This window comes from Euprymna scolopes, chromosome 19 (assembly GCF_053919585.1).
Source record: "Euprymna scolopes isolate OS-2025 chromosome 19, ASM5391958v1, whole genome shotgun sequence".
NCBI classification, from domain to species: Eukaryota; Metazoa; Mollusca; class Cephalopoda; order Sepiida; family Sepiolidae; genus Euprymna; species Euprymna scolopes.
The window spans coordinates 22,811,582-22,830,163 of record NC_136500.1 but is presented as its reverse complement, the minus strand read 5'-3'; the positions used below and the strand labels follow the sequence as shown (position 1 = coordinate 22,830,163).

The 18,582-nt window shown below is 34.1% G+C and overlaps 1 protein-coding gene across 1 annotated transcript in view; it reads left to right on the top strand.

Annotated features, from left to right (window-relative positions):
• The window catches only part of LOC145303488 (zonadhesin-like), a 181,563-nt gene that overhangs the window by 28,482 nt on the left and 134,499 nt on the right, over window positions 1–18,582 (top strand). Inside the window, exon 2 of the mRNA XM_080144907.1 lies at window positions 3,974–4,012. Coding sequence (XP_080001033.1) covers window positions 3,974–4,012 — 39 coding nt within the window. The remainder of the gene's footprint in view (window positions 1–3,973; window positions 4,013–18,582) is intronic.

The following is an 18,582-nucleotide window of genomic DNA, read 5'->3' as shown; positions in this document are numbered from 1 at the left end:
GGGCCGACAACACAGGGAGGTTCTCCCATATATGCAAGACAACCTGGCTGCAGATCTACCTCAAAGCAGATGCAGATGTTGTCAATGCTCTGCAAATGCTTATGGATGAAGCAGAAGTGTCAACACTGGAGTCCTTTGTATGTGCAGCTTACTCGCCAAAGGGGATAAACATAAAAACAATGCCTGAACTACGATGACATCTGTTCTTCAAGCATAGAGCAGAATATGACAGGCGCCCTCCAACACCTGGAGCTCTAAAACAGCATATTTTAAGAGTCCATGTCCAAGCAAGGGTATGGGTACAAGCAGCCATTGCTCTGCAGATTTCACAACTGAGTCGTCTGGAAAATGGGTACGTCAAACAATTGGATGGCATCCTAAAATCAATGACCACAGAGCTCCTCCCAGCCCCTAAGGCCATCCTTGAGATGGTCATATGCAAATGTATATTTGAGCAGCCAGTGCGAAAAAGGCGGAGATTCCCAAGCTGTGATGTATGAAAGTGATGTTGATGATGATGTTGAGGATGATGTTGATGATGATGTTGATGATGATGATTATGCATAGATTATGATCAAACATCTTATTATGTTTAAGATGGTTGCACAAACATTCAAAGTTTACAGTTAAAAGGCATTTCAATAAAAATAACTCTGATTTAGTATCTGACTAACTGCCAGGGTTGTTAAGTTTTTTACCCATATGGTGGATTATGTGTTTCAATGGGTAGGGTACAAAAGATGAAATGATAACTTGGACCATTGGTTTCCTTGGCCCTGAACATGTAAGTTTAGCAGTTAAAATAAGTGTTCTAGTTTATTTAGAAGCCGAGATATTACAAAACATACATCTTAAGGCGGACATTTTGTAAATCCAATATGGCCGCCATGTACGCATCTGGGCTAATGCAAACATTGATTTTCTGATTCCTGAGACCAAAACCTTTCCAAAAATGTATAGGTTTGAAAATTTCCAAAAAGTTCCCACAAAAGTTAAAATTGTGTAATTGGGAACCTGACTATGGCTAAGGACTTCATAGTCGGACGCAGTTTAAGCTAATATCCTGGATCGAGTTAATAGGGCTGGGAATGAAGGATAGCAAAAGAAATAAAAGAAAACTGATAGAAAGATACCGGGACCGTGGAAAGTACACTGCTGTATTTTTTATCCGTTGAATATTGCTTCCTGTGGGGTATATGGTTAGAAAAAAAAACGTACCGGGCGTATCTGCATCGCTCTTTGGGAAAGAAGAAGGAAAGGATGGCTAACTCATTAATATACACGAAGAGCATCTTGGGAAGGCAGGGCATGATGGGAGAAGCTTTTTTTTCCTATCTCTTCCTTTTTTTTCTAGATAGGAGGATATAAAATCTGAGGAAAATTCCCTGGAGGATACAACAAGAAAAGAGTCGTGAACATCTCTTGAAAAGTATTTCGTGTTGCTGACGTTCAGATTGAGCAGAGTGACATTGGTGGCGAGAGGCCAGGTGTGGTCGATTGGAAAAGAAGAGGGCAGAAACGTGATGTTGTCGAGCGAGTAACTCACTCTTTCCCGAACCCCAGAACCGAATCCTAATTGTAACGATTCTATGCATTTTTGGCGTGATCACAAACTCCACAATATTATTGTACTGCGTTTATTTAAATCTTATCTTTAGTATTTGGTTAATTTACTTTTAAAATATACATGTATATGAGGGACTATTTCCAAAACCCTTTGAGGAGTTTGAGTCAAATTTCCCTTCTAGGACATCCAACACGAACACAGAGTCCATAATATTAATGCACCACATTTGTTATTGGGGAAGGATAGTGTAGGGGCAATTGTAGTGTGTATGATTAGCGCGAGTGTCATTCGCTTAAGAAAAGAAAAAAAAAGGACTTATACTCGAAACCTGACCAATAGGAGACAAAGGCGTGTCTTCTGCAAATTAGAACGCGGTCAAGTTTGATAATAAAAAAAGCCAGAATTTCATCAGCTGGGAACGATTCTTTTTTTTTTTTTTTTTTTTTGTCGGCTCGACGTCGGTACGGTGCACTTTGCAATCTGGTGTAAGTTGAAGAAAGTTTGTTTGCGATAACGTCATGAAGGGAACACGGCAGATTTTTGTTACGCGTACTTCAAAGTGATGAACTTGGATATCTGAAAATGATTCTTCCTTTTTCTTTATCTCAAACATTCAACGATTAGAGAGAGCATCTACAAAGCTTGTGTAGATGTTTGTGGCATATTTCCATTCTGTGGACATTTGGAACGAACATCGGCTCCGCGATATTATAGTATCACCTTTGTTAAGGCCTATCTTCAAAACCTTCTCGGCCACTGATAGCCAGGGCTAATGGTGTAAGCTTTTCGTTCAAACTCCTCGGCTTAACATTCACAAGGAACACGAACTGGAACAAATACATCGAGGCAATTGCCAAGGCTGCTATAAAGAAGGTGGGATCTTTCGACCGTGCCAGAATGAGAACGCATGAGAGTATTCAGTAGCTCTACAAAGCCATCATCCGCCTGGAATATTCTTGCCACGTTTGGGATGGTACATCTGCTACTAGTCTTTCACTCGTAAAAGGGTTTCCAAAAAGAGTTGCCAACTTAATAGGTCCTGAACTGTGAACTAAACTTTAACCTCTGCCCCATCATCCCAGTACCTATTTTAATGGAAGATTCTTTGAGGAATTCTAAGCTCTTGTACACCCTCAGCGTAAATACTTCCGACTAACCTGACAAGTAGCAAACTTCCATCCCTACAATGTAGAGATCCCTAGATGCCGGACACCCTTCTACTCAAATTGTTTCTTCTCTCGAACTGCTAGACTTTGAAATTCCCTCCCTGTTGTCTGCTTCCTTGGTGTGCAGAAGTTTAAGTGTAATGTGAACACACAACTTGCTGCTCAACTCCCTGTATAATACCCCTGCAGATGTTGTCCAAGTAGCAGCCCCTAATATCCAAGTAACAGTGTGCCTTGTTTGGGATGAAAAAGGAATTTTAAAAAAGGACTTTGTGACATATCTCCATTCTATGTATGATCGGTACAGACATAGACATCTCGATATCATTGTAGTATCTTTGTTTGCAGTATCTTTGTTTGTAGTATCTTTATTTGTAGTATTTTTGTTTGTAGTATTTTTTGTTTGTAGTATCTTTGTTTGTAGTATTTTTGTTTGTAGTATCTTTGTTTGTAGTATCTTTATTTGTAGTATTTTTGTTTGTAGTATTTTTGTTTGTAGTATCTTTGTAGTATTTTTGTTTGTAGTATCTTTGTTTGTAGTATCTTTGTTTGTAGTAACTTTGTTTGTAGTATCTTTGTTTGTAGTATCTTTATTTGTAGTATTTTTGTTTGTAGTATCTTTGTTTGTAGTATCTTTGTAGTAATTTTGTTTGTAGTATCTTTGTTTGCAGTATCTTTGTAGTATCTTTGTTAGTATTAACTTTGTTTGTAGTATCTTTGTTTGTAGTATCTTTATTTGTAGTATTTTTGTTTGTAGTATCTTTGTTTGTAGTATCTTTGTAGTATTTTTGTTTGTAGTATCTTTGTTTGTAGCATCTTTGTTAGCAGTATCTTTATTTGCAGTATTTTTGTTTGCAGTATCTTTGTTTGTAGTATTTTTTGTTTGCAGTATCTTTGTTTGTATCTTTGTTTGTAGTATCTTTGTTTATAGTATCTATCTTCAAAACCTCTGTAGGGGTGCGTGGCACATTTCTATTTTATGGACGCACTGCACAAACGGATTTTAACCTGAAATTCAAGAAAATATATTTTAATTCGTATTTTACGTTTTACAACATTCGGTTTATTTTGCTTGCATTGCATCTTTGGTGATCAGGCGATTCTATTTCTTTAAAACTGGGCGATGGTTGATAAAGTACATATAAACACGAAAATTGACTGAATATGTTATGACATGGACATTTTGTAAAATATTTATGGCACAATTACGTATTTATTTTTATTTATTTTTTTTTTTTAGCCCTGGTTTTATTCTTTTCTGCGGCACAAACTTCGGACGGTAAGTATATATCTTATTTTCGTCAAAATTTCGTAAATTTTGCTGGACTAATATTTCGTTTGGATAATCAGTTAGTTCGACTCGAATTGTCGTCGTAACTGATATGTTCCGGAATATTGAAGTAAGTATCTGAGTTTTCTTTGCTACGGTCATCAAGTAATGCAATCTAGTAAGTCGTCTTAATGATAAGATGTTCGTAGTCAACGCTGCTAATATGCTTAAGCTTTAGGTTTTCGGCGTATCTTTCATCTTTCATGGTCTGCTAAACTCATCCATATGTATGGCTGTCTTAAACTAGCCAATGCTGTTCTTAAGTTAAAGAACCCAGGTGCACTCATATTCATTGCACCCTATATATATATATATATATATATATATATATATATATATATATATATATATATATACTAGACTACCCGTTGGGTCAGTATGTTATATTAGCTATGGAATTCACGTATGAGCGTGACACTTGTGACGTAAAGAAAATAGTTGTTTTTACATAACAGAAACATTTCTATGAAAGTATATTAAAATGAAAAAAGAATATAGATAGATTTCTATGAGTCGTTCTGTTTATTATAATTGATTAATTTTAAAAAAATAGTTGCAGTTACTGAATTATAAGTGGTTGGCCATACTTATAGGTAAATATGCACTGAACAGATACCATAATACTTATTATAGTTAAATTCAAATTTTGATATATCTGCTTTTTTTACGTCGTTCATTTCTGTATTACGTTTAAGTTATTTTAAACCCTACTCTTCCCATGTTAAATTTCGAAATAATAACGTTAATATTTCATCATCCTAATTGTTCTTTTTTGTTGTTTATTTTAAACCCCACTCTTCCCATGTTAAATAATAATTTCGAAATAATAACGTTAATATTCAGCGTCCCCATTGTGCATATATATATATATATATATATATATATATATATTATTATATATATATATTGTTGAATTTTTGTTGAATTTTTGTTAAATTTTTATTATTTATGCATGTAATAATTATTAATACGCACACACACACACACACACATATATATATATATATATATTTGTGGGGGGGTGATGATTGCAACATCTTGTCAGACGAGTGCCACTCCCTCAGTCACTGAAAGTCCATATGCCCGGAGATGACTTTTTAGTCCTGTCAGCGGCTTGCATACACTCAAGCAGACATGACACTGGAGACGGTTATTGGTATACATAGATATACACATATACACATACGTACACATATATAGATCAATGCACATACGTACATGTATGCACATAAATACATATTTGGGGGAAGTTCGTGCAACATTGCAACAACATATGGAAAAAAGGGTAGGTGCAAGGACTCAACTTTGTTTTAGTTCACAGGTAACTGGAAACATTTTTGTTTCCTTGCCTTGGTGCGATACATATCCTGACATGCCTTCATGCGGTGTCTGGATGCGTTCTATAAAGTGGATTGGGCAACCAAATTGCTTGAGAACTTTCCACATTGCATCTCTTGCAATGCTATCGAATGCTTTTTGCAGGTCATAAAATACAAGATAGAGGGGTTTCTGTTGTTCCCTGCTTTTTTCCTGCGCTGTCTCGCACAGAAGATCATATCTATTGTTCAATATATGTATATATATATATGTATATAAATGTATATATATGTATATGTATATATATATGTATATATATGTATATGTATATATATGTATATATATATATGTGTATGTATATATATGTGCATGTATATATATGTATGTATCTCTCTCTCTCTCTCTCTCTCTCTCTCTCTCTATATATATATATATATATATATATATATATATATATATATATATATATATATATATATGAATATTCTACTTATATATAAAAGGCAATTTGTCTGTGTATGTTTGCTCCCTATGGCCTTTGAAACGGCTGAACCGATTTTTTGAAATTTCACACAAATGTACTTTTGCGTCTGGGAGTGTTCTTAAATAGTTTTTGTATCGGAATACTTTCGATAACTCTCAAAAATCGATAACTGAAAAATCCGATCAAAGAAGAAACGGTCCGATTTTGACCAAAGTTAACACTCTTATACAGTCTAACATCACAAGTGCATTTTAAAAGTTTTATCACCGCGCAGGCAGAAAGATCCGGTGTATAAAATCAACACTAGGTTTTTTGATAAGACAGGATTTCATTCGAAATGAATGTTTCTATCAGAGCACATTCGAACCATGTTACTTGATTTTTAAACTTTAATTACAGCCATTATATGAAAAATAAATTTATAAAATCAACAGTATTTTTTCTATAGTGCAATGTAGACTACAATGTATTTAGGACTAAATCATAGCGGAGATGAACTCTTTCTAGTAAAGACAGTGTCCACTTAATAGTCGGTCAGCCGATCTGTCTTCTTGAGATTTTAACTAGCATATTTACAACTGGACGTGTAGGGTAACTAAACCAGATCTGTAAAAAAAGAAAAAATACTCATAATATAATTAAATACTCATAATATAATATAATACCAAGTGTTCAGGCAGGATTATATCGTTTCTTTTTTAGTAAACTGTACCGAGTTACATTAGCACATTGCTATTCACATGAAACAATAACAAATGAAATTTGACTGCTGACAACCTAAGTTTGAAAAGTCAACTAAATGTTATTTAGGTCCAACTGTTAAAATTTTACAAGATAATATGTATGTTGGATATGTCATTAATTTCTTCTGAAACTTAATTTTCATTATATTGGTACCTTTTTATATTACCATCCGTTCAGTTTAAGCTCTGTGTTGATATTGTGGCAGAGTTGCGTGTTGCACAAGTACTCCCACGGAATGTGCTCCGATCAAGTCCTCGTACATGTACCCCCTCCAAACCCTGCATGTAAATACACCCGTTTTATTCTTTCTCTGTTCCTTTTTCCCTGATTGCAGAAATCTATACTCCTATATATATATATATATATATATATATATATATATATATATATATATATAGAAATATATATATGTGTGTGTATGTGTGTGTGTGAACGTGTCTGTGTGTGTGTGTCTGTGTACATTTCCCTGCGCAATAACTCTGTCAATTTAAAGTCAACAGACTCAAAATTTGATATACAGGGTACTGAGGTTTGGGAAAATCTTTATGATCTGTTTTCCGACAAAAATTTGGCTGTTAAGGGGTCAAAGTTCAACGATTTAACCTTTGAGAACTCTACCAAACTCCTCCGACAATTTTGGGTCTAAACACTTGAAAATTTAGATATAGGTTCCTTGGACATAGATCCAACTTAATAACTTGATTAGAGCCCAAAACAATAAATGTTAAGGGGTCATAATAGGAGTGAAATTTTTAAAAAAATTGACCGCTTTCTATTTTTTTTTTTTTTTTTGCTCAACATACACCTCCAAAACACCCGGGCAACGCCGGATTGAAACGCTAGTATATATATATATATATATATATATATATATATATATATATATATATATATATATATATATTGTATTGATATTCATATTAAAATCCTTTCTTTCTATTTATTTAAAAAGAAATTGCAAATTTTTATATATGTATGGGTCGTTGCATTGCATTCACTAGCAAAAGATCTAGATAATTTGCGTATTCTTTTAAACATTCATTTCAATAAATTCCCTATTAGATTTTTCGATTTTCTTATGGGATGATTATCTTTAATTAACTATCACGTGTAATTATATTCATGCAGATATTTTTACATGATTTATACTTGCATAATATTTGCGTAAAAGATTAGAGTAAACACAAACTTCTTTCTATATATATTTATATATATATTCGTATATATATTTGTTTAAAGAATTTTGCGTACCAAATTCCTCTGTCAGTTTTTGGTCTACAGATGAAACGTCATATATAGGGTATTCGAATCCATGGGAAACTTTATATTTGTGTTTTAGCCGGGGAAAATCGGTGCAAATGTGTGAACATTTTTAAAAATGGTATTTGCCAGGTGTAGGTCGAACGACGGCATTACGAATATGCATGCATAACGTAATAGCTATTGGTTCATGTTTTAATTTTTAACCTTGCAGAAAACATGTCTTCATAGGTCAGGTATTAACATTAAAGGAAAATAATAAACCATAAGTTGAACGTTTTGGTTCCGATTCTTGGTGATGGCGCACGAATCATTTTTTTTTTTTTTTTAGCTTTTAAACCATCACTATGTACTGGATCAAATATAATATAATAATAAATACGAAACCTGCAAATATCAAAATATCATATTTAAACGTATTTCACGACCGAGTAATGCCGGGCAGCCACCTAGTTTAAATATAAATTGAACAAACAAACATCTTTCCGACCAGTTCCCCACCCAGGTTGCCCCCCCCTAAATAATCTGTCTCTTATCACAGTACCCCTTAACGCTTCAATAGCAATATGACTTGTTTGCGATGCAAAAAGTATTAGGGATTACCAATGTTTTTCATAAAGATTAATGTTTTAATTCCTTTTCCTGAAAGAGCAAATAAAAGATATTGCTATGTAAACTTCATTCTCGCCTGTTGTCATTAGTTAATTCATTGTAGGAGTCAAATAAACCTTCTATTGTAACGTTACCCACGTTATACACGGGTCCCACACGTTGTAGCAGAGTACGTCGCAACAAACAGAAGTCAAGTGATAACTCAACTCACTTTTTTTCTTTTGTAACAATGTTGTTTATTTCCGGGTACTTTCCCCAAATAAAACGTGATCGCCTTCTCTCAGGTGATCGTACTCCTTCTTCCTGACCTCTGTTCTCTCGAACGTCATCCACGTCTCAAACGGAATCTCGAACGTGTTCCCGAATATAATACACATTCTTTTTTATACTCTTTTTCTTTATCCTTGCGGTGACATCATTTCGCATGTCGTATACATTTGCTTACGCGTGCTCGCGGTCCGTTATACTATTACAGCTCATTATAATAGAGAACCGATACTATTCGTTCACCCGTTATTTTTATACACTGTTTCAAAAAAAAATGACGAGTAACTTACTTATGAGCTCGGCTCGGGGATTTTTCCCTCGACACCAAAATCAACGGAGTTCGTGCCATTTCTTAAAGGGACTTTTCCGTGTTAACTGCTGTATATCGCTGGTCCTGTGTAATCATAGGAGGTCCACCATCCACGCCTTCACTTTTCCTCTTTGAGAAGGAGGCAGTTTATTGTGAATTACGTGAGGGGCTCCTACCTGTGAATGCCGACGGGGCTGCGCAGGCATTTTTGTGTTACATTTTCCGCGATTAGAGCAGGAAGAAACACTTTCTCTAATCAATTTCATATAATCTAAAATCCTCATCCTGACCTTTAACTCTAACGCCTAACTCTAACATCCAAAGAAGGAGGTGGGGGCGAGTGACATTTCGGTCAATTTTTCCACGAGAAATCGTTGAAATCTCAGTAATCTATTCTGACAAAATGGAAGCTTACGCTAATTCAAATCAACTCAATTTTTGTCATCTTTCCGTCGAGCATCAGCGAATTTCTTTCGATCTCAACATCGGAGCACATGCGCCAAGAATTACAACGATCATGAATTGACGTAACAAATCATATATTGAAAAAAATATATGGGAAGCGTAAGATATAAATATTTTTTTTCCTTTTGAATAAGAAGCTAAAGCGGCAACTTAATGTTTTTTTTTTTTGGGGGGGGTGTCGTACAGTAGAACCCTGGAATACGGTGGCCCCAGGATACGTTTTCTTTTTCAGGTTACGATGTGGAATACGATGTTTTCGACCCCTGGTTACGGTATTTTCCCCGCCTTACGCTATTATTTATAATATTATTTGATAATATACATGTGTATTATATACTGTACTCTATTTTGTTACTAATTGTTAATGCCGTATCCCGGGGTTCCACTGTATATGTCTTTGTCGTGTATGTATCCTGTTTGGAAGTAATACACTGTGTCTGGTTGATTTTTCGATGCATATTTAAAATTACTATTTAAAAAATAAACCAATCTTTACGGTGTACGTATTTACCGTATTGAAGCGACACGCACCCTAGGCGGAAGTTTCATGGAAGGATGAAATTCACAAGCGACCCCCAGTTGCATGCATATCTCCCGTCAGAGAAGATGACGACGTTAGGCTTTTGCACTCTTGCAGGGAGGTGTTGACGCCCTCCTACATACAGCACCTGGTATTCCAAAATGGTCGCCCATCTGGTACTGACTAGGTTTAACGTTGCTTAACTTTGGTGATTTATCTTATTGGTCACGGAACAAAAACCACGATCAAGTAATTTTTAATTATTATTTAAGAAAATCAAACTTGACGATTTGTAGCAATTAAGTATTTTTAATAGCCGCTGATGATCTCTTACTTATGGAGAAATAGATAAATCTCGTTAGTCGAATCGAGTTGTCCGCACTTGAATTTTAATGCATCGTAAAAACTGTGATTTACCGCATGTTCCCTCCGGCTAATCATAATTTGATTTTCTTAAATAATAAAAAAAAACTTGATCAATTTACTTCATTTTTAGAATATGACACCGTTCTGTAACAGGTACGTACATCATAAATGTATTCTCTGCATTTTTTTAAATAAGTGTAATCTTCTTGTATATAATAAAATAGGCGCAGTTTTTCCCCTCTGGACTAAAATACCGTATGTTTACAGTAAGAGATGGCACATAAAATTTATTATGTTTACGCTATTAGTCATTACCTTGTATAACTCTAGAACTCTATTACAGACACATTATTCTTTAATATTAAAACATTACATTTATTCATAGAAGCGCCATCTTCATCATCGTTATAAGCTACAAAGGAAGTAGCTCGAATTTTATCCCCTATTCCATATGAACTCTTACGGCCCCATTCTACACCGCATGAATTTATATACTTTTCTACTTTCCTGGGTCGACTCAGTCATTAACTGACTAGTGATTACATACACTTCGCCTATTCTTAAAGCTTTCCGCTACGCAAAAAAAAATGAGCTCCCTCTTCCTATATCTCAAAATCTCATTTGTTGAAATCTATATATTCGGACAGTCCCGAATGAACGAAACATCATTCAAAAACGAACACTCCAGAGATTACCACAAACATGGCTTCGAAGAATCAGTACATATTAAATACTCCGATTACAAACTTCGGAATCCCTAAAAAAACATATATGATTCTCACTTCATTAAAATTATTACCAGAACTATTTTCGTTAACATCTTAATAACACCAGTAGGGAACAAATTACTTGGTGTATTGCTCATTTGCCGTGTTATTTTACAAAAATTGGAGTTGCATATTTTCCGTGCTGCTTAATTTGATTTCATGTACAATGACATTATTATTTATATTTTATTTTAGTAATAAAGTTACAGTAACAAATCATTATTAATTATATTTTCTTTTATTTAATAAAGATAATGAGACAGTAATTCGTTTTTACTAAACGGTTATTAGCGACGCTATAGAAAAACATTTCGTCTCATTTTGTTTACGCGTTGTCGATTCGATTTTTTAGTTTACAAGTTTGTTTATATCATAATTGCTTCACAACGAATAAATGGCTAAAATTAGTTCGCGTTATTATTTCGCATGTTCAGATGTGGTTAACAAATACTATGAATTTACTTTTTACTTTGGTAATTCGTTTTTAATAGACGGACGCTTGGGATAATATTTCGTTTAATTTTGTTTTAGATTTATGAGTTTGCCTGTTTTTGTATATAAAAAAAACTAAATAAATAAACTTGTATATAAAAAAATAAAGTTTAAAATTCCTGCAAACAAGTACTTTCAAACATATTTAAAAATCTTAGTTTTAAACAACTAGGGGATCATTTGTATATAATAATTTAACGTACAATGACCACCCACTTCATGGCTAACTTTTTGGGGGGAAGAGCAGCGACCAATGAACACAATTGCACGTAAACTGTACACCCACCTTTTTCTTAGGGGAGGCTACCAGACATTAATAATCGATTTGACGTGCACCAACCCCCCCAAAAAAAAGTATGTGCTCATTGTACGTTAAATTGTGTTTAGTGTACGTTGACCCCTACGCACCTCGAAAAATAAATGTGGCTATAAAGTGGGTGTTCATTTCGTGTTATATTATTATAGAAAAGTGATCCCCTACTTTTTAGAAACTAACATTTATTTAGATTTTGGAATCTACTCGTATGCCGGATTTTTTTTTTTTTTTTTTTACATTATTTTCGTTTTCAGCACCTCCGAATACATTTAAAAGTGGTAATTTTAAAGGATTTTTCGAGGGTGAAAAGATTCTTCCTATTTACCAAAAAAGAGTAAATGCGTTGAACAATATAAAGTACAATTTTAGGTAATTATTTTTACATTCGCAGGGCACAGTCTTTCGTAAATATTCTTCCATCTTACGATTGAATAAAAAAAATAACGTGAGAGTTGAATTTAACCTGAAAACACTAATTACAAATAGCGCGGTAACAAAAATGCATAAGCACCAAATTTTAAAGTAAATACTGATCTCGGATGCATATGATGGCAGAGCGCGATACTATCGCGAAATTTTTAAATAGTTTTTTCAGATTAAATTTATGTTTTATATCTTTTTTCTTATATTGTAAGGCTGAAGCACAGATTTGTCACTAAACACCTTCCCCATGGAAAGAATGGCTTTCAGAATAATAACATTATTATTTCAGCTTTTCGTATGATTACATTTTCAATAATAACGTGATTAAAGTTAACCCATATTGTTTAGGAACTAGATTCACCATTGTTTGTTATTTAAAAAGGGAAAAAGGGACACATTATCTGTTATACATGGACCAAAGGTTTCTGAAGGAGGCAAAATAAAGAAAAAAGAACTTGGCCATGGTGTGGATAGACTACAAGAAAGCATATGATAGAATCCTGCAAACATGGATAATTGAATGTCTGAGAATATACAAAATACCAAGCAGGATTATAAATTTAACAAGAAATGCAATGAAAACATGGAGGCTTGATCGACAATACATAATGGAGATTAAAATACAAAGAGGTATCTTCAAAGGTGATTCCTTATCACCACTAATATCCATTATAGCCATGATGCCTCTTAACAACATACTAAGAAAATGCCAAACCGAGTACAAGTCTACTAATACATATGATATAATGAACCACCTAATGTACATGGACGACTTGAAGTTATTTGCAAAACCTAAAAAAGAATTAGAGGCACTAATAAATACAATCAGAATCTTCGGTCAGGATATCCGAATGGAATTCGGCATAAAAAAGTGTGCGCTCCTGGTCTTGAAAATGGGAAAATTGAAAGCAATGGAAAGTATGATACTCTCCAACCCAACGGAAATGAGGGCGCTAGGTGAACATGATAGCTACAAATATTTTGGTGTTCTGGAAGCAGACACTGTCAAAACAACAGAAATGAGAGAGAAAATTGGAAAGGAATACCTCAGAAGAATAAGAAAACTCTTTAAAACGAAACTATATAGTAGAAATCTAATTAAAAATATAAACACATGGGCAGTGTCACTAGTAAGATACTCTAGACCATTTATAGGATGAACCAAAGAAAAAATGAGGCATCTTGTTCAGCTTAGGAAACTCATGACGATGCACAATGCACTACATCCAAAAGATGATACCGACCGACTTTGTGTGAAAAGAAAAGACTGTGGACGAGGGCTGGTTAGTATAGAGGACTGCGTAAATGACACAGGAAAAGAATTAGAAGAATACATAATGCAGAACACTGAAAGAATTATTACTGCAGCAAAAGACATTGAAAAAACACACAAAACAGAAACAGAAGAAACAAGGGATAAGGAGAGAAAAGAAAATGAGAAGAGAAACAACTACATGGACAATTCATAAGGATGACAAAAGATGAGACTAACGAAAACATTTGGACATGGCTACAAAAAGGTAACTTTGGCAGATAAACTGGATCTCTAATAACAATCGCACAAGATAACAAAATTAGAGCGGATACATAAAAGTAAGAATCATCAAGACACAAGAAAACAGCAACTGCACGCTCTGCAGACAAAGAGACGAAACAATAGACCACATAAGCGAATGCAGCAAATTAACCCAAAAAGAATATAAGAATCGACATGATCAAGTGGGGGAAGGCAGTACAACTATGCAGACAACTGAATCTTGAACATCCAGACAAAAAACGACAGCAGTATTTGAAAATGAAAGTCATAAACTCCTATGTGACATGCATATACAAACGGATAAATCCATCCAAGCAACACAACCAGGTGTCATACTAGTTAACAAGAAGTAAAATACCTGTTGTTGTTACTAATATTAAGGAAAACCCTTGACACAAACTGGGCAGAAGATTCTACAGATGTAAAACACAAAGGAGCAGCATGTGGAATCCAAAAACTGGAACTTTTTTTTTCAAAAACTGACACCAAAATTAGAAGGATCAAGGAGGATGAAAATACCAAGAATAGGAAGTACGAGACAGACCTCCGCTGGACGAGTGCAAAGAAGACTGGGGCCTTAGGGAGGCTTGTTGCCACTTAACTTCCAGTGAAGACCAATGATCGCCGCCAACGAGAAATCAATGCAACAATAACACAGCTGTAATGGTTACGAAAGCAGCGGCGACAATAATACATCTGTAATGGTTACGAAAGGGATGGAGAGTACTGGAAATCTGGGGAAACTACTTAGTGCTTTCTCTCCTCAGTCCTTTCATTCTTATTGGAATTCCTCGCCAGTTGATATCGACACTTTGGGTGGTGGGGGGAATTAACACAATTATTATTATTATTATTATTATTATTATTATTATTATTATTATATAAAAATATCCTATTGATAAGATCATCATATCATATTGTATGAATCCATAGATTATATTATTGGCATTGATTTCCACGATACTTTTCTATACGGAATTCTTTCTAGAAAGATTACGAGAGAGACCATGTGAAGTTTGCAAACATCCTGAGTGAAAATAAATTTGGGGAACTTATTGAATTCGAACTTGAATCACCGTCATCTCCCCTTCCATAAGTAAAAAGAGATAACTTAAAGAAGGTGTTGCAACCCTTGGATTGGTGACCAGAATATAAAAAATAGTCATGAAATCGATCATTTCGCTTATTATTGATTAATTTAATTAACCAGAGCGTTTAACTCATCTCCGAAATTAGTTACTATTTTTCATTTTAAGCAAACAACCACAGTAATTCCGTTAATTGGCCTTTGTAACCATAACAACTAATGATCAAGTAAGTGGACTCCATCTAGTGAGACTTCTTGATGGTATGACTTCTTTCCAACAAAATCGTAGTATTCAAAACGTTCTGTGGTATTCTTTTTATAAAGAAATGAGGAGAATAACCGTCCCAACACAGGTAAAATAATCTGAATAACAGTCCCAACATAGGTAAAATTAATTCACAGAATAGAACGGTTTTTGACCTTTTTAATTTTCGTTTACGAATAAAAAAAAATCGACGTATAATGCTACTCAACCATGTGTTTAGTGTTCTTTTTTCAATTTTGGTCAAAAGACAATACATATTTTTTATGCTAGTAAATGCCTAAGCTCTAAGGCTTAAGTAGTCTTAAGAAGAAATCGAAATTTAGGTAATCTCGCTTAATTGGTATCTGTGAAATATTGATTTATGATTGTTAAATGCTATTATTAAAATTTGACTAAAATCGGGAGGATCTTAATTTTTACAAAAGGCTTAAAACCCTGCTTTTACCCCTTGCATGAAATTAAATTAGACTAAATATATGCCACATTATCGACACTAATGTCAATCAGACGTGTTTCAAAATTCATAATGATCGGTTAATTAGTTCAAGAGTGAATCCCATATGAATCATATGCAGTCAAATATACAAGCATATACACATACCTAACCTTCATTGGCTTTTTGGCAATGATAAAAGTGTAGAATCTGTTCTGATACTAGACTTATCTATTTTGTTCTCGGTTAATGAAGAAAAAATCCTACTAGATCAAAGCTATTTTTTTTGTTCAACCAAGAGTACCCTTTTTGAGAGAGCTGGATTCATGACCACATAAAACCCAATCATGCGTCTAACTCGGTCTATGTGGAGAAGTCAAATAAATGGGAACCTTATATAAATCAAGATCCAACAAATGTAAAACTAACCTAATGTATACTTATTTGAGGGTGATCCGGTATCTCAAATTGCATGAAATAATTTTAATCTGGTCGATGATAACATAGAATCAATATTTGAAAAAGCGTATGATAATCGCGCACGTCAACAAGTGGATTTATATTGACATTCAATAAAGTTGTAGGACGAATGATTTGATCTTTTTATTCATTCAAATTAGCCGAGAGGGGTAGTAAAAATGCGTTTCAAGTTTTCAGATCGGTCATTCGTAGAATGTATGCTGGAATTTTAAATAAATTGAATGGACTGAAATTACATGCACTTACTGCCTTGAGAAATACGAAACGATTAATTTCATATGTGTCTATGTGGCTCTGTACGAGGTTCAGTCCGTTAATATGTTCATCACGCTTTGGTTTGAAATAGAATTTCCAGTGGCCAGTCACGTATAAATGTAAATTAGTATTTCGTTGTCTGTAACCTAAATGTTTCAATCAGCATTTTTGCTAGTCAGTTTAAATTTAAATTTAACATTTTTCGGTGATATGTTACATATAAATTTAAATTAACATTTTTTGCGATTGATCACATATAAATTTAAATTAACATTTTCGGTGATTTATCACATATAAATTTAAATTAACATTTTCGGTAATCTGTTACATATAAATATAAATTACCATTTTCGGTGATCTTTAACATATAATTTTAAATTAATATTTTAGGTGATCTGTTACATATAAATTACAATTGACATTTTCGATGATCTGTTACGTATAAATTAAATTTAACATTTTTCAGTGATCTGCTACTTATAAATAAAAAAAATGACGTTTTCGGTGATCTGTTATATATAAATTAAAATTAACATTTTTCGATGGTTTGTTACATATAAATCACAATTGACATTTTTCGATGATTTGTTACATATAAATAGAAATTAACATTTTTTCGATGATCTGTTACATATAAATAGAAATTAACATTTTTTCGGTGATACTTATAAATAAAACATGACATTTTCGGTGATCTGTAACATATAAATTGAAATTAACGTTCGAGGTGATTTGTCAAATATAAATTTAAATTTACGTTTTCGATAGTCTGTCACATATAATTTTACACAAATATTTTCGCTGTCTTATTTTTTTATATTTTTTTTTACATAGGCATCACCACTTATCAAGGGCAAGAGGCCACTCAAGGATAAGGGTTAAAGAGTGTACAGTAGACATTGGACAATATAGTAATCATTAGTAATGAAAATTTGGTAAATTTGATAACTTATATAGAACGGCTCATCAAGAACTTATTTACGTTAGACTTGAACACAACCATATTGTAGTCAGCCGGAAAGCAGGAAAACGGAAGACAATTCCACAGGCGTGCAGTTGTAAGAAAGAAGCTTTGTTCATGGAATCTACGTTTAGGTTTAGGCACAGATAAAGAGTGGGGGAATTATTGACAGTGTGTACAGCTAGACGAGTGTTTCTTGTGAAAGTTTGGCGAGAGGGGACCATAGATTGAAGCTCAGTTGAACACCTTCCATGAAAATAACGATACATCAGAGACAAACTCGCAACATCTCTTCTGTGAGATAGAGGTTGCAAGGAAGAGAAAAGTATATCTCCTACGAGGCTACGAAGTCTATTTTGAACTCTATCAAGGCAGGACAAGTCCTTTCTAGCAGCTCCTGCCCAGATGTGGCAACAATATTCCATCCTTGGACGTACCTGGCTCTTATATAGATAGAGAATAGCATCAGCAGTGAGATATTTACCGGATCGATAGAAAGATCCCACTATTTTTCCAGCGGCCTAGGCAACAGATTTGATGTACGTGTTCCATTTAAGATCAGGAGTAAAGGTCAAGCCCAGAAGCTTGTCAAAGCTTGAGGCCTCCTGAAGACGAGAGCCATTCATTTCAATTGATGTCAGATGTGGATCATAATGTTGAGAGAAGCTTGGTTTTAGATGCATTAAAAGTAACAAGCCATCTCTTTCCCCATTGTACTACGTGCTCATGATCAGAGGAGAGAGAATTGGAGAGAACTTAGTCGTTTACTGTCTTAGATGTGCTACCATAAATGGTAGTGTCGTCAGCATAAATGTCTACGAATGATGTAAGGATGTGATTTGGAAGATCATTAATGTAGATCAGGAAAAGAGTTGGGCCCAGGATAGACCCCTGAGGGACACCAGCATTAATACTGTGAGCTTCTGATTTTTGCCCCTCAACTACTACTCTTAAGAACCTATCAGAAAGAAATGATTTAATAATTGAGAAGACATTTCCAGCTATACCATAGCTAGAGATCTTATGAAGTAAACCTTTATGCCATACCCTATCTATACCTGTTACATAGAAATGTAAATTATTATTTTCGGTAATCTGTTACATTTTCGGTATCTATTACATATAAATTGAAATTAACATCCGACGCGTAATTGCTAA